The sequence below is a fragment of the Sceloporus undulatus genome, chromosome 4, assembly GCF_019175285.1.
Source record: "Sceloporus undulatus isolate JIND9_A2432 ecotype Alabama chromosome 4, SceUnd_v1.1, whole genome shotgun sequence".
NCBI classification, from domain to species: Eukaryota; Metazoa; Chordata; class Lepidosauria; order Squamata; family Phrynosomatidae; genus Sceloporus; species Sceloporus undulatus.
The window spans coordinates 232,691,175-232,716,603 of record NC_056525.1 but is presented as its reverse complement, the minus strand read 5'-3'; the positions used below and the strand labels follow the sequence as shown (position 1 = coordinate 232,716,603).

Below are 25,429 nucleotides of genomic sequence, written 5' to 3'. Positions count from 1 at the left end.
ACAGTGTTACATAGTGTCATATGCTGAAGTTCTCATGACTCAGGAGTCCATAAGTGTCTACAGTGCTCCCTCGGGTTACGAAATTAATTCGTTCCGCGGCCGCTTTCGTAACCCGAAAAGCCTTCGCAAGCCGAAAACCCATAGGCGCTAATGGGGAAAAGCCGCGTTTCGTGCGAAAAAGCGCCGAAAAGCACCAAAAATTTGTTTCGTAACCCGAAAAAACCTTCGTAACCCGGAACAGTTATTTCCTATGGGATTTTTTTCGTATCCCGGAAATTTCGTAACCTGGGTATTTCGTATCCCAGGGTACCACTGTATCTTGTAATTTTCCTCTTTGTCAAGGTGTTTAATTTCTTTTCTTTCTGTATTTTGGAGGCACGGCCTTTTTGCTTTGCTTGCCAGTTACATCTTTTCCTTTCTGGAAATTGTTCACTCATTAATGTACCGATGCAGCATACCCTTAGGTATGTGAAAATATGATCATTTTAGCTACTTGCATATTAAATTGAACAGCTCATTGAGCACAGTTGTTAGTTAGTTCCTGGTGAATTGTGTGACCTTCTCTTTGCCCTGGCTGTGACTAAAACTCACTATTGATGTTTGTGGTCAGACAGCTGTTAAGCCTTATAAATTGACCAAGGATCTTCAGCACCAGCTGGAGATTCCAAACGCTACTGCCTTTGCTTGGCCTCATGTGCATGTTCAGATAAGTGCATGTCAACATTAGCTACAAAAGATTTCAACATAGTGCAGGTGACTGAGGCTTTGTTTCATTGCTGCAGCTAGTAGGAAATGGGGTATGGTGTGATGGTACTGATTTTTAAAACCTATGATATGTGGTGGTTGTCTGGTGGTGACAATGGTTCTTATAGATCATGGGCTGCCTAAGACACCACTTATGAGGTTTATGGTTGAAGGAGAAATAAATGTGAAGTGCTCTAGAATTCTTGCCTGTTCTCCATACCAGTATAATGGCCATATTTATTTTATAATTAATAATTTAAAATTCTAATCAAAGGTGATGTGTAAATACTTATCATTGTCATTATCTTTAAAGTCATTATTCACAAGATAATTTCACATTTATCCATTTTTCTGATAATGGTAGCTCAGAGTGAAAAAGTAGTAGAAGCAAAGTATGAGAAATTCACTGTTTTGCCCCTCCACTGGCACTGTTAGATCTTAGGAAGGGACTCAGTTTTATAGCATACAAATTCTTGAAATTCAGGGGCTTGAACCTAGCATGCTCTCTTGTGTGCTTGCACAGATGTTTTTATTTTTGTAAACTGTTTTGTGCCTTTCAGCATACAGATGAGTCTCACTTTATGTGAGGTAATTGAGACTGACATAGATGGGAGGAGCCTGTTCCATGGGAAATTACTGGAGACCAGTGAGAAGTGTCCCTACATAGCTGAAATATCCACAAAGTTAACAATTTTACCTGACCCAGCATAAATTTTAAAGTGGCTTAAAGGAGGAAATACCAGAGCTTACCTTTTCCAGGCCAAAGGGACCAGAAGCAGCAGCAAAAGGGATTGACTAGGGTGAGCTAGTTTGCCATTAGATGACCGTTCCTCTTTAGAGGACCACACAGATGGAGACCAATTAGCAAGAATCCATTTGTTCACCCTTCACTTTCTCCATGTAGAGGAAAGCCCTTCCAGCCAAACCAAATTTCCAGGATTCCTGTTTCTTCCTCCCTTTCTAAGTAGGCAAAGAAAACCCATTCCTCTAAATAATGGCAAGGTTTGAGTTTTCTCCTTCAAACTTCCTTCTAGATAGGCAGTCAGAGAAAACCTCTTTCTCCTAGCAACACCAAGATTGCAGTTGCCCAAGGCAGGTATAAGGAAACCAGTCCAGTCACCTTTTCTTCCTGCTCAAAACAGCCTCAATCTCTGACCTCATCCTCCTTATTGTTTTGTCTCTTCCTCCTCATTCTCCTTCCTCATTTAACTGCACAGTACACTGGGAATGCTATGGATTGTGAATGAAATTTTTCCATCTATTTATTCCTGGAGAAAAATTGTAAACCTGAAATGTTGTATACAGTGGTACCTCGGGATACGAAATACCCAGGTTACGAAATTTCCGGGATATGAAAAAATCCCATTGGAAATAATTGTTCCGGGTTACGAATTTATTTCGGGTTACGAAAAAAATTTTTGGTGCTTTTCGGCGCTTTTTCGCACGAAACGCGGCTTTTCCCCATTAGCGCCTATGGCAATTCGGCTTACGAAGGCTTTTCGGGTTACGAAAGCGGCCGCGGAACGAATTAATTTCGTAACCCGAGGGAGCAGTGTATTGGGGCAAAACAATTGACTTCTGGTTCCATGTCATAAGTTGTTTCTGGAAATTTGGCTTCAGTAAGCATCTGGAGCCTATTACAGACTGCCAAAATAAAGCTGCTTCGGGTCTCTTTGGAGGTATGCTATTTAAATGATGCATGGGTCCTAAGAGTCCGGAGGTTGCACCAAAGCCACACTCCATTCCTAAGCACTGGAGTGCAGCTTTGGTGCAGCTTCCGGATTTTTAGGATGCATGCATCATTTAAACAGCATACCTCCAAAGAGACCCGAAGCAGCTTTATTGTCGCAGTCTGTAACAGGCCTGGGACACTGTTTCTGAGTTGGGACAGTCAGAAAAGAGATTCAAAGGGTGCTAGTTGAGGGCCTTTGGGGGTTTTGCACCCATTTTTTTTGCTCTACCTTGCATCTTGTCCCATTCTCCTCTCCATCTTCAGAACCACCCTTTCAGAAATATATCTAGAGTGGGGATTTGTTTTAAGCCATAAAATGCTCTTTTTATTTTTCTGAAAGAGTGGTGGAATACCCTTTACATGGCAAATTGTGCTCCTCAGTACTGCCATTTAGGGCAACTTTATCTGAGATGGGAGTTTCTGAAGGGGCACCCTTGGGAACTACACACACACTTTGCTCACCCCTACCTCAGATGAGCACTGGCTGCAGTTTTCAGTATTTTAACAAGTGCTCATGGGTTGTACAGAAAGATTTTGGGTGATTGCAGCAAATGTTCTTCCTTTTTTTAATGGGTGTGGCGAGAGATAACATATTACTAATATAATGAATGAAGGGTGTTGTTTTTTTTCTTTGTTTTTTTTGTAGCATAAAATAGAAAGGCCAGGTGGTGAAACTGCTGTTTGGTCCAGCTTGATTTAACAACTTCAGAATTACAAATGGTTATTTGTACTACAGAACATACTATTGGCTCAGGCTGAAGTTTGGCGAGGCCTAGGTTGTTGCTAATAATATTTCTCAGTTTATCCTTTTCCAGCAGAGCAGCTTTTTCTCTCCTGATACTAACTTTGTTGGAACAAGCCCTGTATTTTGTTGTCGGACTATGCATAAATTTGTGTCATCTTGTTCTGCACAGTTCCTCTTATTTGGAAGCTGACCTAGTTTTTAAATCTGAATTTGGTTCAATGGAAGGCAGGATCATCGCATTTTTTGAAACCAAGAACAAAGCTGCAGTTAAAATTTTATAACACATGTTTATAGCAAAATGGTAGACAAACTGTAATGTCTCCCATTGTTTTTGCTGGGATTGGGTTGGTGCAAAGTGGTGTGGTACATAGAAACAGTGTGACCCCATTCTCTACAGTATTGATCATAGCTTGCAGCAGGTCTCACTTGAAAAAGTACACTGCTTGATAGTGTGTGAATATTACTGAGAACCTTTGCTCTCTGTAGGTACATCCCACGACTGGAGGCTGCGCTGCGGTGCCGTTGACCTGTACTTCACGCTGTTTGGTCTCAGCAGGCCTTCCTGCTTGCCCCTGCCAGAGCTTGGGTTGGTTCTTAACCTAAAAGAAAAGAAAGCTGTACTGAATCCTACCATAATCCCTGAAGTTGGGACAATTGGTCCGGAACCTCCTAGCATTCCAAACAATATGGGTCAAATAGTTGGCTTCCAAAGCACAGTAAGCACTTGTTTTTATCAAAAACTTGGCAGAATTCTTAGTAGTTCAGTTTACCGCAATAAGAAAAGCTTCCATTTTCAAGCCTTACTTTTTTTGTATAGTATCATTCTGCTGACCTTGCTTTGTTGCCAGTCATAAATCTGTTCTGTCTGCTTTAGCGGGAAAAAACTTCTCCCCATCCACATGCAAGTTATTTATGAAGCATTAGCTTTTCTGTATTGATGTTCCCCCAAAACTTTGTTTTTTGTCTATCTTTTTGAGGGGTTTGTGAGATCAGTTCTTTGGGGCAAGGGGCATCATAGTATCCAGTGGCATAGATTTCATTGATATATATTTATGTTGCAAACTTTATCTCATACATGTATTCTGGAGAACATTAAAAAGAAATTTGCATTAGCCTTTATGCCTGGGCTGACATGTTTTTGCTCATGGAAATACACTTCTCAGAAGAGACTATTAAAAAGAATTTCTTAAAGGCTTTTCTTTGTGAAAACCTAGCAGCATTGATATTGATTAATATCCTCCTGTCTCATTCAGTAGGCCCAAGGTTTGCTTAAACAGGAATCCAATATCCCAGACCTCTTTCTGTGGGAATGTCCACCATTATTTAGGAATGAATTGGCAGTTTAGCAAATCTGGAGAGTGACAGTATTTACATGATATTTAATATCTTAATTAGAACTTCATATTCTCTGGAACTGCTCCAGAGGCTGATACTCTGAAATGTTCTGTGCCTTGCCTTGAGTTCTTGCTACTTATAGACTCTTGTTTAAATGAAATTATTTTAGATTTTTGCTTTGTAATTGCTTCTTCAGGAGGAGGACCATCTTGTTAAAGAAACAACACTCATCCCTTTTCAGCAAGGGTTGAAGCGAAAGGCTGATACGCCACTTGGGTCTCCCCTGGAACCAGGCCAGATACTTGAGAAGACTGAAGACAGTAAAGTCAAACTCAAAATAAGAGTAAGTAAATAGTAAGCAGTTGCAGGGATCAGGTTGGAAGTGGCTCCAGTCTTAAAAAAACGTATAGCACTAGTTTGATCATGTGCTTAATGACTGAGAGATGTCACCCCTTTCGGAACATGCTCTGTGAAAGGGGCACAGTGATTAAATAATTTTATGAATTTGCAGTGCTGCAGAACTGGTAGCACCCAAAGGTTGTGATTGACCCCTCCACTGTCTACCACATTCTTAACACTGATGTAACAATTGTATCTTAAATACTGTGAACTGTCTGCCTTGAGTTTTTAGCTGCTTAGAGAATTGGGCTGTGAATACAGTGTTTAGATTTTTTTTTAATTTGTGCATTTCTTTTTAATAATATTTCATGTGACAAAAAACAGATTAATCAGCATTTCCTAAATGTCTTGTTCTTGTTTTCTGGTGTTACAGTTCTCAAACTCTCAAGAAGAAGAAGAGATTGATATGGACACAGTGCATGATAGTCAAGCTTTTATATACCATCATTTGAATATGCTGGAAAGACCATCTACACCAGGTTAGTTAAAATGGTGGCAAATTATTTCTGGTGTGTTGATCAAGAGCTTTATGTTTCTATTCAATGTGAAGCTTAACTGTCCTGGTCATTCATGTGGTGTTATGGGTGTAGTTAAACTGAGTATACAGATGGATTATATATGGTGTAATTATGGCTACTTCCATCCATATTAGTACTCTTATATGATCAAATTGAATCCTGTTTCACTTCCTTTACAAGGGAAATCAGAAAATCTCTCACGCCTTGACAGGTTTAGCCCATTAAGGTAGCAGGATGACCTAGTGAAGAATGTTTGTTCAGGTACATCCCATCTGGCTTCTGAAACCATTAATCCCAATAGCTCAGAAATATCTGTCTGTAGATGTTAAGCTGTATGTCAGAGACAGTATTGAACTTCAAAGAGTCCCTTCTCATGAAGAGAAACAAAATTCTCCCAGAGCCACTTTCTGAAATCAGCCTTTTGGCAAGGAATGGAACTATTACAAAGCAGTGCATTAACTCTTAATATGGTGTTGGGAAGAAATTACCATAGTTGATGCTATTGAAGACTGCCAGAAGACTAGGAGAATTAGCAGGATTGAATGTTCTTGCACTACTGATGAATGTTTTCTATCTGAGTGATCAAGATAAACTTGCTTCCAGTGCTGAACTGAAACCAAAGTTATATAGAGGTTGGTAATCGACTTTCAGAGTCCCTAGGGCTGAATAAATACTACTCTCTCAAGCACCAGGTTCCAAAAAGCAGTCAGGTGACTGGAATAGTTCCCCAAGTCATCAAATTTCTGTGATTTTTTGTCAAGGATAGGCCTAGTAATCATTTCTCTAAAATATCCCCATCCATTGAGCATGAGTTAATTAGCATCTCAACAAACTTTCTTAATGTGCTTTCACCAGTTGGGAAGGTTTTCACCAGCTGGAACAAGCACAGGCTAAGCATGTAAAATCTTAGGCAAAATAAATACAAATCCAATCCCAGGTGACCTAAAGAGTGAAGTCACTTCCAGCCACTAAGGAGACATTCAAATTGGAGTAGATGGGAGCAAGACAAAAGTATGGGCTACTTTTGGTTCTGAAAGATCATCCCTGAATAGGCTCAACAAATGCTACTTGACAAACACAGTGCTTGCAAGTAAGTTAGATTTCTTTTCTGCCAACATCACCATGGACTAGTCTAGGCCATATCTGGTAGGATTTGTCCTAAATGTTAGTCAGTTGCGCTTGGTGACATCCCATTCATTTCAATTAGCTTTCCAGAAAACCAAGAAGTGAATGTGCAGCACAGATTCAGAGCATTTGTGCTGACAATCCCTATTCTTATTACTGTCAAGAAGTTCCTTCTAATGTTTCAGACCATTAGACCTGATCCTGCTCTTTGGAGCAGCAGAGAACTGGCCTGCTCCCTCTGTGACAGCCTTTGAGGTATTTAGAATGTGATCTTTTAATACAGTACCTCAAAGATCTATTTGAAGTATTCAGAGTCTTCCCTTTGAATACTTTGTCACCAAACTGAATAGACTTAACCCCTTCAACTATTCATCATATCTGTTTGTTCTCCATACTTCATATCATCACTGTCCTTCTCTAAATCTGCTCCAACTTGTCTATTTCATTCTTAAAACAAGATGCCTAGAACTGATCTCTGTATTCCAGATGAAGCTTGACCAGCACAGGCAACTTGCAGTTGCATTTCTGCTAGCTGCATACAGTGACATTTATTAAGGTGTTCAGGAGAAGAGCATGTCCTGTTTGAACATCTCCAGCTGAAGAGAATCCAGGGCTGGAAAATACCTAAGCCCGAAGCCCTGGAGAGCCATTACTAGCTAGAGAGCCTGAAAAGGTACTTTTTGGGCTACAGCTCCCTAAGTACACTAGCCAGTAGGGGGATTCTGAGTTGCAGTCCAAAAATGTACCTTTCCCACATTCTCGTTAAGTAAAGAATACTGGACTAGAAAGAGCAGTGCTTTGATTAATTATATGCCAGCCTTCTGTGTCTGTATGTTTCTATTATACCAGCAGTACAACATGTACTATACTGTACAGTGGACCTTTGCTATATGCTAGAGTTTGATATCAAGGAACCTCCATGGATACCTAAACCTATGGATGCTGAGGTCCCATTATATACAATGGCATAATAAAATGATTTCCCTTATATAAAATCACAAAAATCAAGATTTGCTTTTTGGCATGCATGCATATATATGAAGCCATGAATACAGAATCCATGGATATGGAAGGCTGACTATATATATTTCCCATACTTGCTAATTTTTAAGTTATAATTCCATTTTAAAGGTGACTGAGCCTGAGGGAAAGGGACCACACATTGGGCTTACAACAGATAAAATGTGAAATCTTATCTCCTGAGTACATGTCCAGCACTACTAGATCACAGAAGGGTCTTTAACACGCATGTCTGTCATGTTTTTAATTTGTCAAGAGGATAGCAGCTCATCTGAATCTGCAAATAGATTGTGTTTAGTCATGAAGACCCAAAAGTGGCCTCTAGGATGCTTATGTCTTTTCAGATTTGACATGTTTCCAGCTATGACTAGTGTTTTTCCTGTTCTGAAGCCAATTTTCTAATGTACTCTAGCACTGTCTCCGCTGGGCTCTTTCGAGAAAAAAAAATATGATTGTGTTTAAGACTTCCCAGAAGAAACTGTGCTAAGTATTCCTAGCAAAATATTTTTCCTACATTTACAGCACTTAATTTGTCACTGATACTTTGTTGGGCATATAGTTACTAGCTTTCTTTCACACTCTTATAACATGGTGGGCATTGGATCTGAATCTTCCAAGCTCATATTTGTAGTGAGAACATCACAGCAATATATCTTAAAGGTTCACAAGCAGTAGAGAGAGCCAACCATTGCTGGTCTTTCTGAAGCTTAACTTGGGTCCAAAACACACTAGAAATAATCCAGTTTGAGACCGCTTTAACTGCCCTGGTTCAGTGCTCAGGAATTCTGGTATATTGTGGCACCAGAGCTTGCTGACAGAGAAAGCTAAATGTCTCACAAAACTACAGTTCCCAAAATTCCCTAGCATTGAGCCAAGACAGTTAAAGCAATCTCAAACTGGATTTTTTTCTGCAGTGTGTTTGCACATGCCCATGCTTAGAAGTGGAGATGGTTTTCATCTTACAATTTGCAGGCCACCTTTGGAAGATCATAGTCTTGCAGAAAAGCTAAAAATGCCTATTAAAATATTATCTATAGTTGCAGTAGATCTGGAAGGAGTCCAATCATTGTATACTAGGGATGGCTTTTCATGTCCAATCTATGTGTTTGTCAGCTTTTCTAAAACTCACCTGTGTTAGTTGACCTGTGATATATTGAGTGTATTACTTGGGTTTCTTTTCTGTCCCAGGACTAAATGTAGGAGTCAGAGGGATAGCTGTGTTAGACTGTTTGTAAAAGGTGGGTGGAATGGAGGGTTGTGTGGTTGGGAAAAGAAATCTAGCAGTACACTTGACCAGTTAAAAACAAAAACAACCCACCCCTTACCTTTATCTTCTTTTTAAATGCAGTATTGTGTACACTGTATATCTCATCTATCATTAAAACAGTCTATCACAGACCATTTTGCTTTTTTATATTTGGGTGAGCCTACTTTATCTCTGTCTGGTTTTTCTCAGTCAATCACACTGTCTGGTGTGGTGAATCGGCTCACATCACATTGCTTTTTCCTTTTTGATGAGTCCAGTGCTGAATGAATCATCCACATCAACCTGAATATTTTCTGCAACAGTTCTGACATCGTCATTTGGCTGGTGAGAACAGTCTAATCCAGCATTCAGTTATTATTATTATGCTTTATTTATATAGTGCTGTACATGCAAACAGTAAAATAGATAAGAGTAAACCTGCCCATGGCGTACAATCTAAGAAATAATAGCATAATACATATACATAATACATAACAATACAGGAAAGCGTTCAATAAAACAGGGAACAAATTAACAATGCCAAATAGCAAATAATAATCACGCAATGCCTGGGAATGCTTCTCTGAACAGGATAGTCTTCAACTCAGTTTTGAAACTAGTTAAAGAAGTGATGACCTGTGCTCGTGGGGGAAGGGGGTTCCAGGAATGAGGGACAGCAAGTGAAAAGGACAAATCTGGGACAGGGCAGAGAAAATCCTGGGCTGAGACAACAGACCTTGACTACCAGAACAGAGAGCCCAAGCGGGAAGATGAGGAGAAAGAAGGTCTGATAAATAAGGAGGGGCCAGCCCATAGAGGGCTTTAGAAGTCAGCAACAGGAGCTTATACTGAATACGGAATGGGAAGAGGAGCCAGTGAAGGGATGGTAATAAAAGAGAGATGTGGTCAGAGCGGTGGGTGGATGTAATAATGCGTGCAGCTGAATGCTGGACAGAAATTAAAGGACGGAGGTGAGAGAAAGGAAGCCCTGCCAGAAGGAGGTTACAATAATCTAGTCGTGAGACGACCAGAGCGTGGACCAGAGTCTTGGCAGTAGAAGCCGAAAGAAATGGACGGATTTTAGCAATATTGTAGAGAGAGAATCTACAGGCCTTGGCTGTGGCCTGGATCTGGGGGATACATGACAGATCTACTCTGGGACTTCTTTGGGTTACTATTCTCATGTCCACAAGCAGGACATGAGAGTAGTAGCCCACCCCAGCAAATGGTAAACAGAGACATACTACTATTTACACTAGATGTGAATAGCCATTAGTAATCTCTGATAGTTTATGGCATGTATCTTTAAATATTTAAACTTTTCAGTTCATGACAACATTTCTCAGACTTGTAAAATTTGGGCTTCTCTTCTCAACTTTCTTTTGCCCTTCTCTACAAACTGTACCCAATTGTGTATAGTGGACCCTTGTTATACGCTGGGGTTTGGTTCCAAGATCCCCCGTGTATAACAAAATCTGCATATGCTCAAGTCCCATTAAATATAATGACATAGCAAAATGGTGTCCCTTATAAAAAATGGAAAATCAAGGTTTGATATTTGAAATTTCTACTTTTTTTGAACATTTACAAACCGTGTATGCTTGAATCAGTTTATAAAAAATCAGTGTATAAGAAGGGCCGACTACATATACTTTGCTGCTAGTTTGAGTGTGATGAGTGAGGTATTAATTCAGTCCTAAGATAAAAGGGAACCTCTTACTTCTTTCTAAAACAACAGACAGGGGAGAGTTAAAATAAAGCAGCGGTTCTTTTTCCAAAATCAGAACAGAAAGCTTGGAAAGGAGTTAGAACAGTAGCTTTGATTGCAAACCCCCCCCCAAAAAAAATCCCATGTGCAATGATGAATGCTTTGTGACAGAGGCTTAATCTTACTTGGTACTTTATCTTGTGAAGGTGGCTTTCAAAGATCAGTTGAAAGAATGGACTAAAAACCAGTAATAGGTAGAAATTATTTCTTTTTAGTTTTTTTTATTAATTTTGGTAGAGTATTACTCATACACATTTATCCCCAAAATGACTACACTTAAAGATGTGTACTAAAGATTGTTCTCCAATCTTAAATGAACGCTAGACAATAATAGTATAATAAAACAACTTGCTATTATTGAGACACGATGTAGAGAGTAAATGGAGCTTCCAATAACAGAGAGATATGAATGTAGCCATTCATATTTATAACTCCCTACTAGTGTTTCATAATCATTGTTTTGCGCTATTCTTACACACCCATGTAGGGGATATAATGTTATAAACAAGACATCTTGGAGAACTGTGTCAGTAACTTAACAGATGGTACTTAAGGGGCCATTATATCAGCAGCTGCGTGATCTATATTGTTCCAGGTCAAACAAACTGGGATATATATGGCCACAGTACAGATCTGTGTAGTTCAGGCCATTTGGCTGATTCAGATAGAAAACTTGTAGCAAACAAGCTATTTTGGGATTCACATTTGTTCCGGGTGACCATTGCAAGGCAGTGTATTATCTCTAAAATTAAGACTCCAAGCATATCAGACTCAAGCACACCTTCTCTTTTTTGAATTGTATCGCAGCTTGTTCTTCAATCTATTCCTCTTGGCGAAACCCACTGAGTTGCCATTCTTGCAGTTTGAATTTGGCATGGGGCCCTGGTCTGCATTTGGAACAGGGACAGGTGTTAAAAAGCTTTAACCTCCCTCCCCCATAGGTCTTATCCACATTTTGTCCTCCACACCTGTTTGTATGGGAAGAAAATCCTGAATTAGTGCATATGGAAACTTTGTTCAGATGCAAATCACAATGCAAGTAGTATTGCAATATAGTTGCTTGGGAGAGGGGTCTGTTAATTTATTTACAGTCTGTTTCTGCTATGTCATCACTTCACAGAAATGGGAATACCATAACTTAAGGCAGATAGCCATCACTAGAGTTTTTAATTTGATTGATGTAGAAGTTTTATGATCTAGCTCTGTTTGATTGAAACAAAATCTAAATACAATAATAAAGTTTTTCGTTCAACAAAAGAGATACATCATTCTTCAGAAAGCAAAAATTAACACCCTGCTGACTGTCCAATCTGTCGTTGTCATGTTAATTATAACTCTGCCCTAAGTGCAGAAGCTTTGAAAACATCAGTACTGTACATATCTTTTTTAAGCCTCTGATGTCATTCAGCATCTGCCATCTAATAGGAAAAACAGATTTTATTTGCTATTAAATCTTCAAAAACAGAAAAGAGTGTTCCACCCTCTGCCTTCCACAGATCAAAGAACCAGAGGACCAGACTGTATTCCCATCTACATTTTAAACTTCAGTATTCACATTATACTGCTGATTACAAAACTTTATGCATCATGTTGCATTTGTGAATAAGGAAACTGTGTTCTTGAGCAGGGGTTCTTGTAAGGTTTCTTATTTAAAATGAATCATAGAATCATTGAGTTTTTAATTAGTTGTGGTGGAGTATTACTCTTACACATTTGCCATCAAAATGACTACACTTAAGACACCCCAAGGGCCATCCACTCCAACCCACTGCCATGCAGGAATACACAGTCACAGATGGCCATCCAGCCTCTGTTTAAAAACCTACAAAGAAAGAAAATCCACCACTTTCAGAAGCAGCTTGTTGCACTATTGAATAGCTCTTACTGTGAGGAAATTTTTCCTAATGTTGAGGTGGAATCTCTTTTTCTGTAGTTTGGAGCTATTGCTCCAGGTCCTATTTCCTGGAGCTGCAGAAAACAAACTCACTCTATCTTCAGTATGACATCCTTTCATTTGTTTCAACAGGGCTTTCATACCACCCCTTAACCTTCTTTTTGCCAGGCTAAACATACCCATCTCCCTAAGTCGCTCCTCATAGGGCATTGTTTCCAGACCTTTCACCATTTTGATTGCCCTCCTCTGCACCCACTCCAATTTGTCAACATCCTTTTTGAATTGTGGTGCCTGACCAAAGCAGAATAGAGTGGCACTATTACTTCCCTCGGTCTAGACACTATACTTCCATTGATGCAGCCTAGAATCTCATTGTTCTTTTTAGCTGCCACATCACACTGTTGACTCATGTCCAACTTGTAGTATACTAGGACTCCTAGATTCCTTTCACATGTACTGTTGTCAGGCCAGGTGTCCTCCATCCTATATCCATGCACTTCTTTTTTTCTAAGTATAATACCTCACATTTCTCCCTGTTGAAATTTATTTTGTTAGTTTTGGCCCAGCTTTCTTATCTATTAAGATCATTTTTAATTTTGATCCTATCCTCTGGGGTGTTAGCTACCCCTCCTAATTTGATGTCATCTGCAAATTTGATAAGTATGCCCTCTATTCCTTCATACAAGTCATTGATAAAGATGAAAGCTCTATCCATTGCACCAGTTAGCTCTTTTAACCTAAGGCCTAAGTCCAGGTGCTAGTCCCTGCTAGGACAGGTTCCTTTGAAAGAATTGGAACTTGATCAATCAACATTTTGTAAGTTCCACTACTTTATGAGTCTACATACTATAATTAGCACAACACTGTACTTGGGTTAAGAATAAATTGTTATTACTACTCAAGCTCCTTCTACCACTCCTTACCATCAAAATGGTAAATGTAGAAGCGCAGTGTGCAGGATGGGAAGAGAGAGAAATGTGGGGCACATTTCTGTGCACAAAATTTAGTTCAGACTAGGGAATGAGGATTGATCTGGGTAACAAAAGAAATAGGGATTTGATATGGGTATGGTTAAGATCAGGCTTTTTGTGGGTGGCTTGAAGTAATACATAATGCAAGGAAGACTGGATCTTCAAGTGACTTAGGCTCCTTGAACATTCCCAGCCTTGGCCCCTGTGTTTTGATAATATCCAAAGACATGTCATGTTTAGAACTGACATGTTGGTTAGTACTTCACATTGAAAAAGCATCCCTTTATATTGATTAATACCAGGGCTGGATTAACCATTAAGCAAAATAAGCATATGCTTATGACATCAAGAGAAGTGGGGTGAGGAGGACCACAGAAATTTTCCACTGCTGGATTTATCATGGACCATATGGTGTAAAACTTCCAAAGGTGTACCTGGAACTGAGTTCTACAAAAAATGTCTCCCATAATAAATGAAAAGTCACATACATACTTATATATAATAATAAAAATAAAAATAAAGTAGTAACAATAGAGGTTAATTACATACATTAATCTTGGGAATATAACAAAATTAGAACACAACAAAAATCTGGTAACTGGTAAAGTGCCACACAGTCCACCGAAACTCATTTTCATCTAGTTCAAGTTGGCTGTCTTGTTCAGTTGTCCGCTGAGAACGAGTGCAGTGGCGCTCAGTACAGTGTTGCCAGACAGGGGGTATTCTCATCTGGAGAAAACCTTTCAAATATAAATGAAGTGTAAATATGCAAAAATAAAGATTATGTTTCATTGCACTGTAAGCTTTGGTTCATTTCAAAAAATAGAATTTTATTTTACGGTTTATTATTGTTTATATTTTGAATGAGATATATATGGGGACATCAAAATCTTTTACGAGCTTAGGGTCTCTGAAGCTCTTAATCCAGCCCTAAAGCACAATGGCCAGAAAAGCAATAGTCATGAGCCAGCATCAAAATGAGATGAAATGATGTTAGATCAAAAGGCAAATTGCAGCAGTTCTTTTCTTCCACATTTCTGGTCAGTAGTGTCCGTAGAGGCTTCCATTGTCAGGTATTGGGAAGCTGTTGGCTCCTTTCCATAGAGACAGTTTTCCCCCTCCTGATTCTAAACATCTGTTTCATAGTGAAGCTAATAATTATGCTGGCCTCTGAACATCTAAAACTAGAGGAAGGTGCCAAGTGAATAGGCTAGTATAATGCATGTTCTGTTCCAGAGAGTATTAGCAATCACTTCAAAAGCAAACTTCAGTACCTCGCCCTCTGTGTTGGTTTCAGACAGCTATTACAAGGGTCTGATTCAGTCCCTTCAGCCATTTGGAGAGCAGGGCAGCCTGGCATACACTGTCAATGCATTTTCTTTAGAACAATTTGAAGGGGAAGCCGTCGGAGCCCTTTGTTAATTGCAAAGAATTGCACACAATCAAATAGAACTGTCCAGACATGTTGAGAAGTAAAATGCTATGGCCTGGGATTTATAAATAGCTATAGGAAGCACATTTCAGGGTGAGAATTGAGTTTGAAAGAGCAGGGGCATGAAGGGAATAGAAGGAAGTAGTTGCTCTTTGTTAGCATACATGGTCAATCTTCTGCTGTAGCTACATTCTCAATAATGGTACTTGAAAAGAAAAACTATTCAGTTTTAAGGGGTCTTGAGCATCCCCCAAATTAATGAGACTTTGATATTTTCTAAACTATGTCAAAGGGAGGACCTTTTATGAGTGCTTTGTCTCACAGACAGTTATTTGTAGCTGGGCTTCCCTCTCATATGTTTCATGCTGTGTTTTTAGTGTGGTGCATCACTGCAATTGGAGTGCTGGTAGGCATTTTGAAGAATACCTGCTGGTGAGGAAGTTAATACTGTATAGCTAAATTTCAGGGTCTTAGCAAGATAACATTTTAAGCAGGCTTCATGTTGTTCATTTCCTTTGTCGGTAGATAGGTAGGTATCTGCATCGAAGGCCATGAACTCTAAGTATTGCTGAGGTCATTATTCATATTGGTTGCTTTGTTGATAGATGATTTTTTTAACTGTGTAGGGCAGTAAACAAATATTATAAAATAAAATAAATTTAAAAATATTTTAACCTCTGTTTGTATGCTAAAGCATACACGTTCCTGAGGCAAAGCCTGCAGCCCAGTGAGATTGGGATTTATCTGCCACTGCACTTCAGAAAATGTTCGGAGAGCTTATTACAGGCTTATTTTTACACAGTTTGATTTAAGTTGTTTAGACTTCAATCCTATACAGACTTCCTTGGGGGGAAGCACCATTATTTATCCCTTGCAAATAGTATATTTTACTTGAAAAAAACAAACCAACTCCTCCGACTTCTTCAACAAGGTTATGACAACTAAAGCTTTATCTATTTATCTTCAACCGGAACCTGTCCTAATTCTATCTGATCTTGATATGCACCAGCATATTCTCTGATAGACTACAAAATTCATTTTGTGCTTTTACGTTTGGTTTTTAAACTTGTGTTTTGAAATGACTCTGAAATCTGGTATGGTTTAGCATGTGTTAGATGTGTGTACCCAAATCATCAAGGGTGCACTTTTTATGTTCATGCAATGAATTGTGGATGACAGCTTCATAGTTAGACCCAAAGCCTGTAATGTAGAAGCTATAATCATGTGGTCAGAGGCTTGTCTGGGAATAGAACAAGGCAAGAAATTCAGCACATTAAAGAGTTGGTAACACTGAAGAGACAATATACTCCAGATTCCTGGAAAGATCTCATTTATTAAATTCTAAACACTATGGGCCTTCACATATTAGAGAGCATTACCTCCTCTCTTTGATCTTCATAATTAGCCTGAAAAATACATTTTGAGTATCATTTCTACGCTGATCAGAAATAAAGGCACATGGGTTTATTTTCAGCACTTCCCCCACTTTCCCAGCACACGTTTCCTACAACCTAAAAATGTATAATTGTGAAGCTCTGTAAGACATTTTATGACATCAGAAATTTGGCTCAGCATTAGTATAGAGTGAATGTGTTCTCTTGTTTGCTAAAGAAGGGGGGAAGTTGTTTTCTGTAGCTTTACTCATCTGAAATTTAGGTTTTTAGTGTAGATACCATAAAAACAGGAAGAGCCCTGCTGAATTTGTTTCTAACACTCTAAAATGCTTACAGAGAATGGAAAAGTTAATATACTGTAGTAGTATATAATGTAGAATTTACCATGGGTTTGGAGTTCAAATATTTTTGACCATGAAGCACTGGTCCCTTTCTTTCTCTCAGTTTAACAACTGTCTCTCAGGTTTGTTATGAGAATGGAGTGGAATAATCCTGAACTTGGAAAAATTGTGCTATAGAAAATGAAATGAAATTAAACATGTGTTTATCCAGATGTAATCTTGTCCTAGATTCACTCATTCATGGTTAGTTGTAGTCAGAGTCTCCAGTCTACTGTCACAAATGCTGAGTACTTGGAAAGTCTGATTACAGGGCATTTTAATATTGCTCAGGAAATATAATTCAGCTGAATGTAGGGCTATAGAAGTGCTCTCTCCTCACATAGGTGAATGTATGTATGATAAGTGTGTGTACGACTTTGTCATAACATTTTTAGACTTAATTTCTGCAACCTGTTAAATAGAAATTCTTACCAGCCCCAGAAATCCTGAAAGGGCTTAGAAAATTGAGATTTGAAGCTGTGAACGGGTTGTGTGATGTTTTTGTATCTCATGTGATTAGGGGGTACTTTGTGCAGCATCTCTTAGCAACCGCTTCCATCAGTATGACCTTAAAGTGTCTTAACTTGGATTCTAGACCCACAAAACTTGTACAAACCTTGCATTGTTCTTGGGTCAAGAGGGAAAATGGTCTTTGCATCAGGGCATGAAAATACTGAGTGGCATGGGTCAGTCCGCTATTGAGCTTTTAAAGTTAAAGTTTATGTAACTTTATGTTACAGTATATCCCCATAGTCTCTTCTGTGAATCCTGTTATTGCAATGTGTGATAACTTATCTTCCAGCAAACAAAATTTAGGCCACAACTAATTCATCCTAGAGTAGTCCTAATCATGTTCATAATAAAACAGTTTGGGAATAAATTGGTAGTTTGCAACTTGATGAAAGTCATTTCCAGCACCCCACTGTAATTCTCTCTCTAGCTCTCTTCCCTGTCCCTATGTTTTGGTCTCTCTGGCGGGATACAGACCACCCCTTTGTGCCAGATATTGGGGCCAGGACAGCCACAGCGGCAGCACAAAGGCCCCAATCCGGCGCTTTTTGGGACCAAGGAGAAGCTGCAAAATGCCACTTCTCCCTGGTCCCGAAAAGGGGTGTCCTTGGGGCTTCATGCCCCAGGACACCTTGGGAACCGCAGCCAGGAGCCGCAGCTACTCAGCCCCTTTCCCCCTGGTACTGTTCCCACAGCAATCTAGTTGCCGCGGGATCAAGGCACCCTCCGGGAAGGAGCTCCGTTTCACAGCTCCTTCCGGAGCCGTTGTTAGGCATCCACAAGCAGCCTGATGCGGCGTGAACACGTCATGCCCATGCCACGCTGTTTGGACACGGCACAGCCGTGACTTCATAATGGCAGCACCCCGTGTATACAGGGCACTGCCATTATGCCAACGGAGCTATGTGTTAGGGTTGCGGGGCGTCCCGAGGCAACCCTAGCATGCATCCAGGCCAGCACAAAGTGCCAGTCTGGATAAAGCCTCTTTCTTTCTTCTTTTGAAGTAATATTTGGTCCCAGGAGAGATAGTTCTAGTTATTTCTCTGGTTAGAATATTGCAGTTTTTTTAGCAGTGGAACCCATTTCTTATCTTGAATGCTTGTTTGAGGATTCAGTGGTCTCAGTTCACTGTCACTACTGCAAATAGCAGGCTTCTGGATATGTAGTTCTGGACTACACACCAGGGTGAATCCAGTATACTTTCCAGCTGTGCAGCTGGTAGCACCACTGACTGCAAAAGTAGTAGCACACCCAAGCACCAAAAGAACAACTACATTATCCTTGTCCTTCTAGTGTTGATTACCTTCAACATTACATTGGGTTAGACCCATGTTTCATTTCCCCTTCAGATTCTTGTTCAGAGAATTATACAGAATAGAACTGCATTAGACCCATGTGTCTTTAATGCCTGTGAGAGACTTAGTGTTGAATTTGGATTGTGGGACACTGGGGCTCATGTCACATTTTAGCTGTAGTTTCACTTGTGGTGTCAGATTTCCATCTGTAAAAATGAGCATAAAGGTATAAGAAGTCGCTGTATTTTTATACTGGCTACTATACTTGGTCACATATTTTGTATTCTGACTGATAACAGCTCTTTGGGTGATAAACTTATCTCCCTTGCTAAGGACTTTATCTGTCTTGCTCTCTTCAAGCAGAGGTCCTGTGGAATGAACCTGAGAAACCTGAAATCATGTGTTTTTTGTTGAGCAATAGGTGCTTCTCCCACCTCCATTTATATCCCCTGACTGTGCAGTTATGGTGACGAAAACTGATAGTGGCTGTAATACCATTTTTACACACACAGTTTTAGCAGTCCTTAAAAAGCTTCATTAATGTGAATATACAGTAGGCCCCGTCATACGCAGCTTTCAGCATACGCTGAAAACCTTGCGAGGTGCAAGGGGCGGCACATCCCACTCAAATGAATGGGGTGCGTGCCCATGGCACGCACACGCCGCCACATGCCCAAGCCTCATTCACTTGAATGGGGTTTGAACATACGCAGTATTTGGCTTACGCGGAAGGGTCCGGAACAGATCCCCGCGTAAGCCAAGGGTGGACTGTACCATGGATTTAAATGGTTAAAATTGTAAAACATTATATTGCACTGTGTAATTTGGTTACATCCTATTTGGATTACTAAAATGAGCTGTATGTGTGACAAAATTGCTCAGAAAGTTCATTTGCTCCAAAGAGCTGCAGTCAGGTTGTTACCTGGGTCCAGGTTCAGGGAGCATACAATTTCCTTGTTGCAACGGCTGCACTGTCTACCACCTGGTTTCTAAGTCGAATTCAAAGTGCTGGTTATGACCTATAAAGCGCTATATGGCTAGGGTCCAGGCTATTTGAAGGACTGTATCCTTCCAACTCCCTATATAAAGTTGGTTGAGCTGTTAGAGACCCTTGTCTCTGTCCCACTGTCTTCCCAGGCTTGTTTGATGGTAAGAAAGGGAGGTGGCATTCTACATGGCTGGCTGTTACATGGTTTTAACTGTATACATGGTTTAATTGGTTTATACCCGCACACACAACATGGTACTTTATATATGCACATATAACAAACATTACTTATGTTTTCATATATTTTTTATCTGTAATGGTTTAATGATTTATAATCTATCTTGTATCCCATTATTGGGGAAAGAGCAGGACATGAATAAAATAATAATAAATTCTCAGTTTATAGTGTGAAAACTGCTAATAAAACTAAAGCTGTCATACAAAATATTTGAAAACTAGATGTGATGCATGTTCTGTATGCAAGAGGAGTATGACTGAACCACCAGTTTTTGCAGTTCCTATGTGCTGTGTTGCTGTAAAATGGAACATCTGCCTTTTTGTTTCAGGTAAAGAACAGTCCTCACTCGAGTTGAACATGTTGCCAATGCCTGCAACACCACTGTCTGGTTTTCCTAAAGAGTCCAGTTCATCCAAGCACAGTGAGCACCATCACCACCACCATCATGAGCACAAGAAGAAAAAGAAAAAACACAAACACAAGCATAAGCATAAACACAAACATGAAAGCAAGGAAAAAGAGAAGGAGCCTTTCACTTTCTCCAACAGCCCTGCCAGTGGACGGTCCATTCGCTCTCCCTCCCTGTCTGACTGAAGCCAACTACGCTATGTTGACAGAACATTTGCAGGCTATGTACATGTTCATTTTTCGTTGTGGCAAAATGCAAGCAACAGTTGTGGATCAGATACCAGGTTAAGATTGAAATTCCAAGTTTCTCTTCTGTTGGCTAATCACAATGATCAATTTGGAGTGAAGGAAAGAGGGTGATTTTACATTCAGAGCCAATCTCTGTGACAGTGTTCTCGATCCAGCGACTTTATATTTCCCATTGAAAGGAGCAGTAATGCTTATATACCTGTGTCCTAAATCTGCAGCCTAAGAGGTTGCCTGGGTATCCCGTCTGAATAAATTATATTTTAAACTTTTGATGAGAGTCCTGAAGTGGGAAGTATATATTAAAGAAAAACCTACTGCCAAACCTTATGCAAAAGCTGCAGTTGTGGAGAGTGTTGTATAACTTAATGTAAACCTCATGGAGCTGTCTCTTCAGATATTATTTTCAGGTGTTCTGCCACTGTTTTAATTCCTTAAAAACATATTCAGTTACAAGCTGTTTATTTTAAGACACTGATTTTATAAAACAATTACAAAGCAGAGATGCATTTGGCAATTGTTTCCATAACCCTTTTCTCCTTTAAAAAAGTTACTGTGTGCCCTGTAATTAGACTCATAACTATATAATGAAGCTCAAGCAAAACCAAACCCTCATGAAACTGGCATAGGAGGCTTTTCCATAAAACTTCAATTAACCTTTAAAATACACTGATCATGGGGAAACCCAGTGGAAAGACTTTTAAACTCACTTGTTTCTAGTAAATTTGCTCAGAAACTGTGACAAAATCCTCCTGAAATGTCCAGAAGTACGCTGTTTTATTGTATAATAACCAGTTAAGTATTTCATTGCACATTTTGATAATTATGTCAATTGGGACTGCTTTCTAACATTTTTCTTTTGCATCAGTATAGCATTAGTTCTTTCTTTCTTCCAGTCACCCACAGTTTTCTGGAACATTGTGAGATGCTTCAATAATCAAGTTCATTGTTTTTCTTGTGAATTCCACATTTAAATTAAGATATTTTTTTAAAAAAAAACCTAGATATGTATGTATATTATTTTTAGTTATACAGCTTATTGGCAAAAAGAGACACTTGACAAGGGACAAGGGGCCCAATACGTTTTTTTAAAAGAGAAGGAATTCATTAATAAATACTTTTTATACAATCTGCTGTTGAGCGTAATATATTTTTGCTGTGCTTTGTTATCACTGTAAAAACATGAGTCAGGAAAGAGAAAGAAATGTAAATTCTGCCAATCAAACTTGTGTATTATTTCTGTCTGGCTTGAAGCTACAGTATGTGACTTTCGATGTGCAGGTGGAATTGTCCTCCAGCCTTTGGCAGCTGGAGTAAGTGTTTTACATCATTAGAGTAATGTCTTTGCTGTATTTTGGCTCATGTTCTCACTGGTTCGATATTGGTTTGGGAATATTATCTTGCCTTCAGTACAAATCAGAAGCAATACTATGTGATATCCGTAAAAGAGAAACAGGGTGAACATTATAGCAATGCTTCTCAAGCTTGTTTTCTCCTGCTCCAGAGAATAGGACCCAGAACAATGGATGCAGGCTACAGGAAAAGAGATTTCACTCCCCCAGAGAGTGATGGAGTCTCCTTCTTTGGAGGTCTTTAAACACAGACTGGATGGCCATCTGTCAGGGATGCTTTGACCATGAGTTCCTGCATGGCTCTTGTAGTCTCTTCCAGATCTATGATTCTAGGCTATCTATTGTGAGGGACCAGCAATTGTTTTTTCCTAATGGGCCAGGGACTGGTACCATGTTTGTGATTGTTGGTTACAAGTGCCTATTTCCTGGAAACATCAGAACTGGGGACTGGCACTGATCATTTCTTGGAATAGCAGTCCTGCACTCCATTCAAATCACTAAAAGCAAATTTTGGTGGTTTAACCTGACCCAAACCTCATGTGAAAGCCATCATTTGCACAGTGTTTCCAATTAATTCGTTTCCTTTCATCTGGACAGATTCCAAGGCACCATACAAAGACCTAACAGACTGTAACAGCAAACACAATTTAATGAACAGCAACAATTTTCATACAAACGATAGAACACACAAAAACAAAATAAAATTGAGTAGGTATTTAATTGCTTGGGCATATATTAATGCCTTGCCTGGTTTCAGAATGATTGTGATGTCAGTGATCAGTTGATCCTTTTGGAGTTTAGGGTGCCAAGGGAAAAAAGGTCTTCATCTAATTTTGAAGTAGGTTGGACTCACCTACAAAGGTATCCTTCTTCTTTCTAAAGGCCATGAAACTGGTATACTGTGACTTGATGTGGTGTTAAACTGATTAGTCATAGTGTCTTTGAAATCAGCCTTGGCCTGAGGCATGGGAGGGACATACATTAGAAAAATGAACAATTATGTATTGCCACCTTGATACCCTAAAGGCACCAGATGCTGTCTGATCTTGGAAGCTAAGCAGGGTCACCCCTGATTAGTACTTGGATGGTAGACCATCAATGAATACCAGGTGCTGTAGGCTACATTTCAGAGGAAGGAACTGGCAAAACCACTCTTGAGTATTCCTCGCCTAAGAAAACCCTATGAAATTCATGGGGTGGTAGGTCCCCAGGCAACTTGAGAGTGCACACACACACACTCACTGCAATCACATGGCGGTGTTCTTGTGCTGTAGAGGGCAGCAGGGGCTTTTGAATGAAATCCTGTCATTCATGTCACTAGGCTGCCCACTCAGAGGGAAAGTGCTTTTTTCGCACTCCCATCGTAATCTTTAAAATGAATCCCTGATTAAATGTGATTTTCTAAATTCAGCTCTCAGAAGACTTGCTGACTTGATGTAGCAATTAGTCTAATTATCAAAATTCTTGGGAGGTAATCCAGAGTATGGCTAAGAGTGGGCTGAAAGTAACTGCTTTCACATTTGATTCTAGCATGATTAGTCTTACCATTTGGCAAAATGTGCTGGGTGCTGCAAGCAGCTAGTTGTTGGTATGATGAAATGTTTGTGGTGGTGATTGTTTGGTGCCTTCAAGTTGTTTCTGACTTACGGCAACCTTAAGGTGACCCTACCATGGGGTTTTCTTGGCAAGATTCATCCACTGCAAAAAATAATCCACTTTGACACCACTTTAACTGCCATGGCTCAGTGACATGGAATTCTGGGAACTGTAGTTTGGGAAAACATTTAGCTTTCTCTTTCAGAAAACTCTGGTACCAGAAAAAACTACAATTCCCAGAATTCCAGAGCACTGAGTTATGGCAGTTAAAGTGGTGTCAAACTATTTCTGCAGTGTGAATGCAGCCCTGGTTGTACTGGTGGCAATTTGCCATGATGAAAACATGGATATGGGGCTAGACCATAGACAGTAAAGTCAGAGGGAAATTAAATAAATTCCTGACAGTGATTTTTATATTATTAGCCCTGACCATTAAAAAAAATGTGCCCAGTGGGACTTACTCCAAAGTCAACACACTGAGCAATCAGCAAATGTATTCAAAGAAAACAAGTTTAGGAAGAAGACACTTCATTATACCATTTGCATCACATGTGCACTTTTCATTCAGAATGAGGCCGGAATTGAAAGGATTCTTGCCCATCAAGGATTATCTTCAGCAGGATTTCCTGATATTTGGGAAAAACCCTTTTCAAATATTTGTTGTTTTTGTTAAGTGCCAACCCATGGCGACTCTATGTTTGAGAGACCTCCAAGTCACCTATCCTCACCTGCCCTGCTCAGCTCCTGCAGATTTATGGTTGTGGTTTCTTTGACTGAGTCTATCCATCTAGAATGCAGTCTTCCTCTTTTCCTATTGCCCTCAACTTAACCAAGCATTATAGTCTTTTCTAGTGAGTCCTTCCTTCTCATGATCTCAGTTGAGTCATCTTTACTTCTAGGGAGAGTTTGGGCCTGATCTATTCTAGGACCCATCCACTGGTCTTTTTAGCAGTCCATTCTCAGAACTCTTCTCCAGCACATCAGATCTTTTTCCTATCGGCTTTCTTCACTGTTCAGCTTTCACAACCAAACATAGAAATGGGAAATACGGTGGCATGGACAATCCTAACTTTAGCATTTGATGATATATCTTTACAACTCAGGATCTTTAGTTATTTGTTTCCATCTCTACCATTGACTCTGTAGTTGAACAGGATTTGAAGGGTCACAAATTGTCTACCCCTTAACTACATTAGACAGACAGCTTTAGTAGGTGGTATCTTACCCCTACTAAACTTAAGAAAATGTTCAATATGCAAGAAGACAGATGCTGGAGGTGTAATAAGGCCAGAGGGACTATGTATCATATGTGGTGGACCTGCGAGGTGATTGAGGAATTCTGGGAAAAGGTTCACTTAGCAATACAAGAAATATTCAAGATTAAATTTAATAAGGAACCCGAGATTTACTTATTAAATATGACAACACTGATGAAGAACCCCAAAGAAAATGAAATATGGAAAATACTATTCTATCTAATCACGGCTGCAAGATTAGAAATAGCAGCTATATGGAAAAAAGCTGAGACACCCAGCATGGAATAGTGGTTACAAAGAATACACGAAATGAAAAAGAAATAAAAAACAGGAACATGACTCAATATGGAAAAAAAACTGGCATCCCATTGTGACATATTGGAGTAACATATGGGGGATAAATAAAGATCTGTTTTAGGTAATGTCTATATGACTGTTGAAATATTAAGGAAGTGCTGGAACCCCTATTTTCTCTAACACATTCTACAACTATATGAGGGACTCTACCGTATTCGACCAATTAGTCGATACGGCAGTAATTCCTTATTTCTTGGTTTGTTGTATTTTTTTATTTCTTTTTTCGTTGTTGTTGTTATTTGTTTGTTGTAATAAATTTTTTTTTTAAAAAACCCTCTCACTAGTGACTTGAGAGCCATGAGTCAGCCAATACAAATTAAAGACCTCAAAGGGCAAAAACAACACTCTGAGTCCCAAAACCACCTGAAAGCCATTAGAGGACATGCAGTATAGGCAGAACATTGTAGTGAAGATAATAATAATAATAATAATTATTAATTATTATTATTATTATTATTATTATTATTATTATTATTATTA

The 25,429-nt window shown here is 39.4% G+C and overlaps 1 protein-coding gene across 1 annotated transcript; it reads left to right on the top strand.

Moving 5' to 3' along the window:
- The first annotated feature begins 3,674 nt into the window (after window positions 1-3,674).
- LOC121927835 (transcription initiation factor TFIID subunit 2-like) lies at window positions 3,675-21,517 on the top strand. Its single transcript, XM_042461769.1, has 4 exons — window positions 3,675-3,937; window positions 4,753-4,899; window positions 5,329-5,434; window positions 20,063-21,517. The coding sequence occupies exons 1-4, from the start codon at window positions 3,908-3,910 to the stop codon at window positions 20,326-20,328; spliced, it is 549 nt and encodes a 182-aa protein (XP_042317703.1). The 5' UTR covers window positions 3,675-3,907; the 3' UTR covers window positions 20,329-21,517.
- The last annotated feature ends 3,912 nt before the right edge of the window (window positions 21,518-25,429 follow it).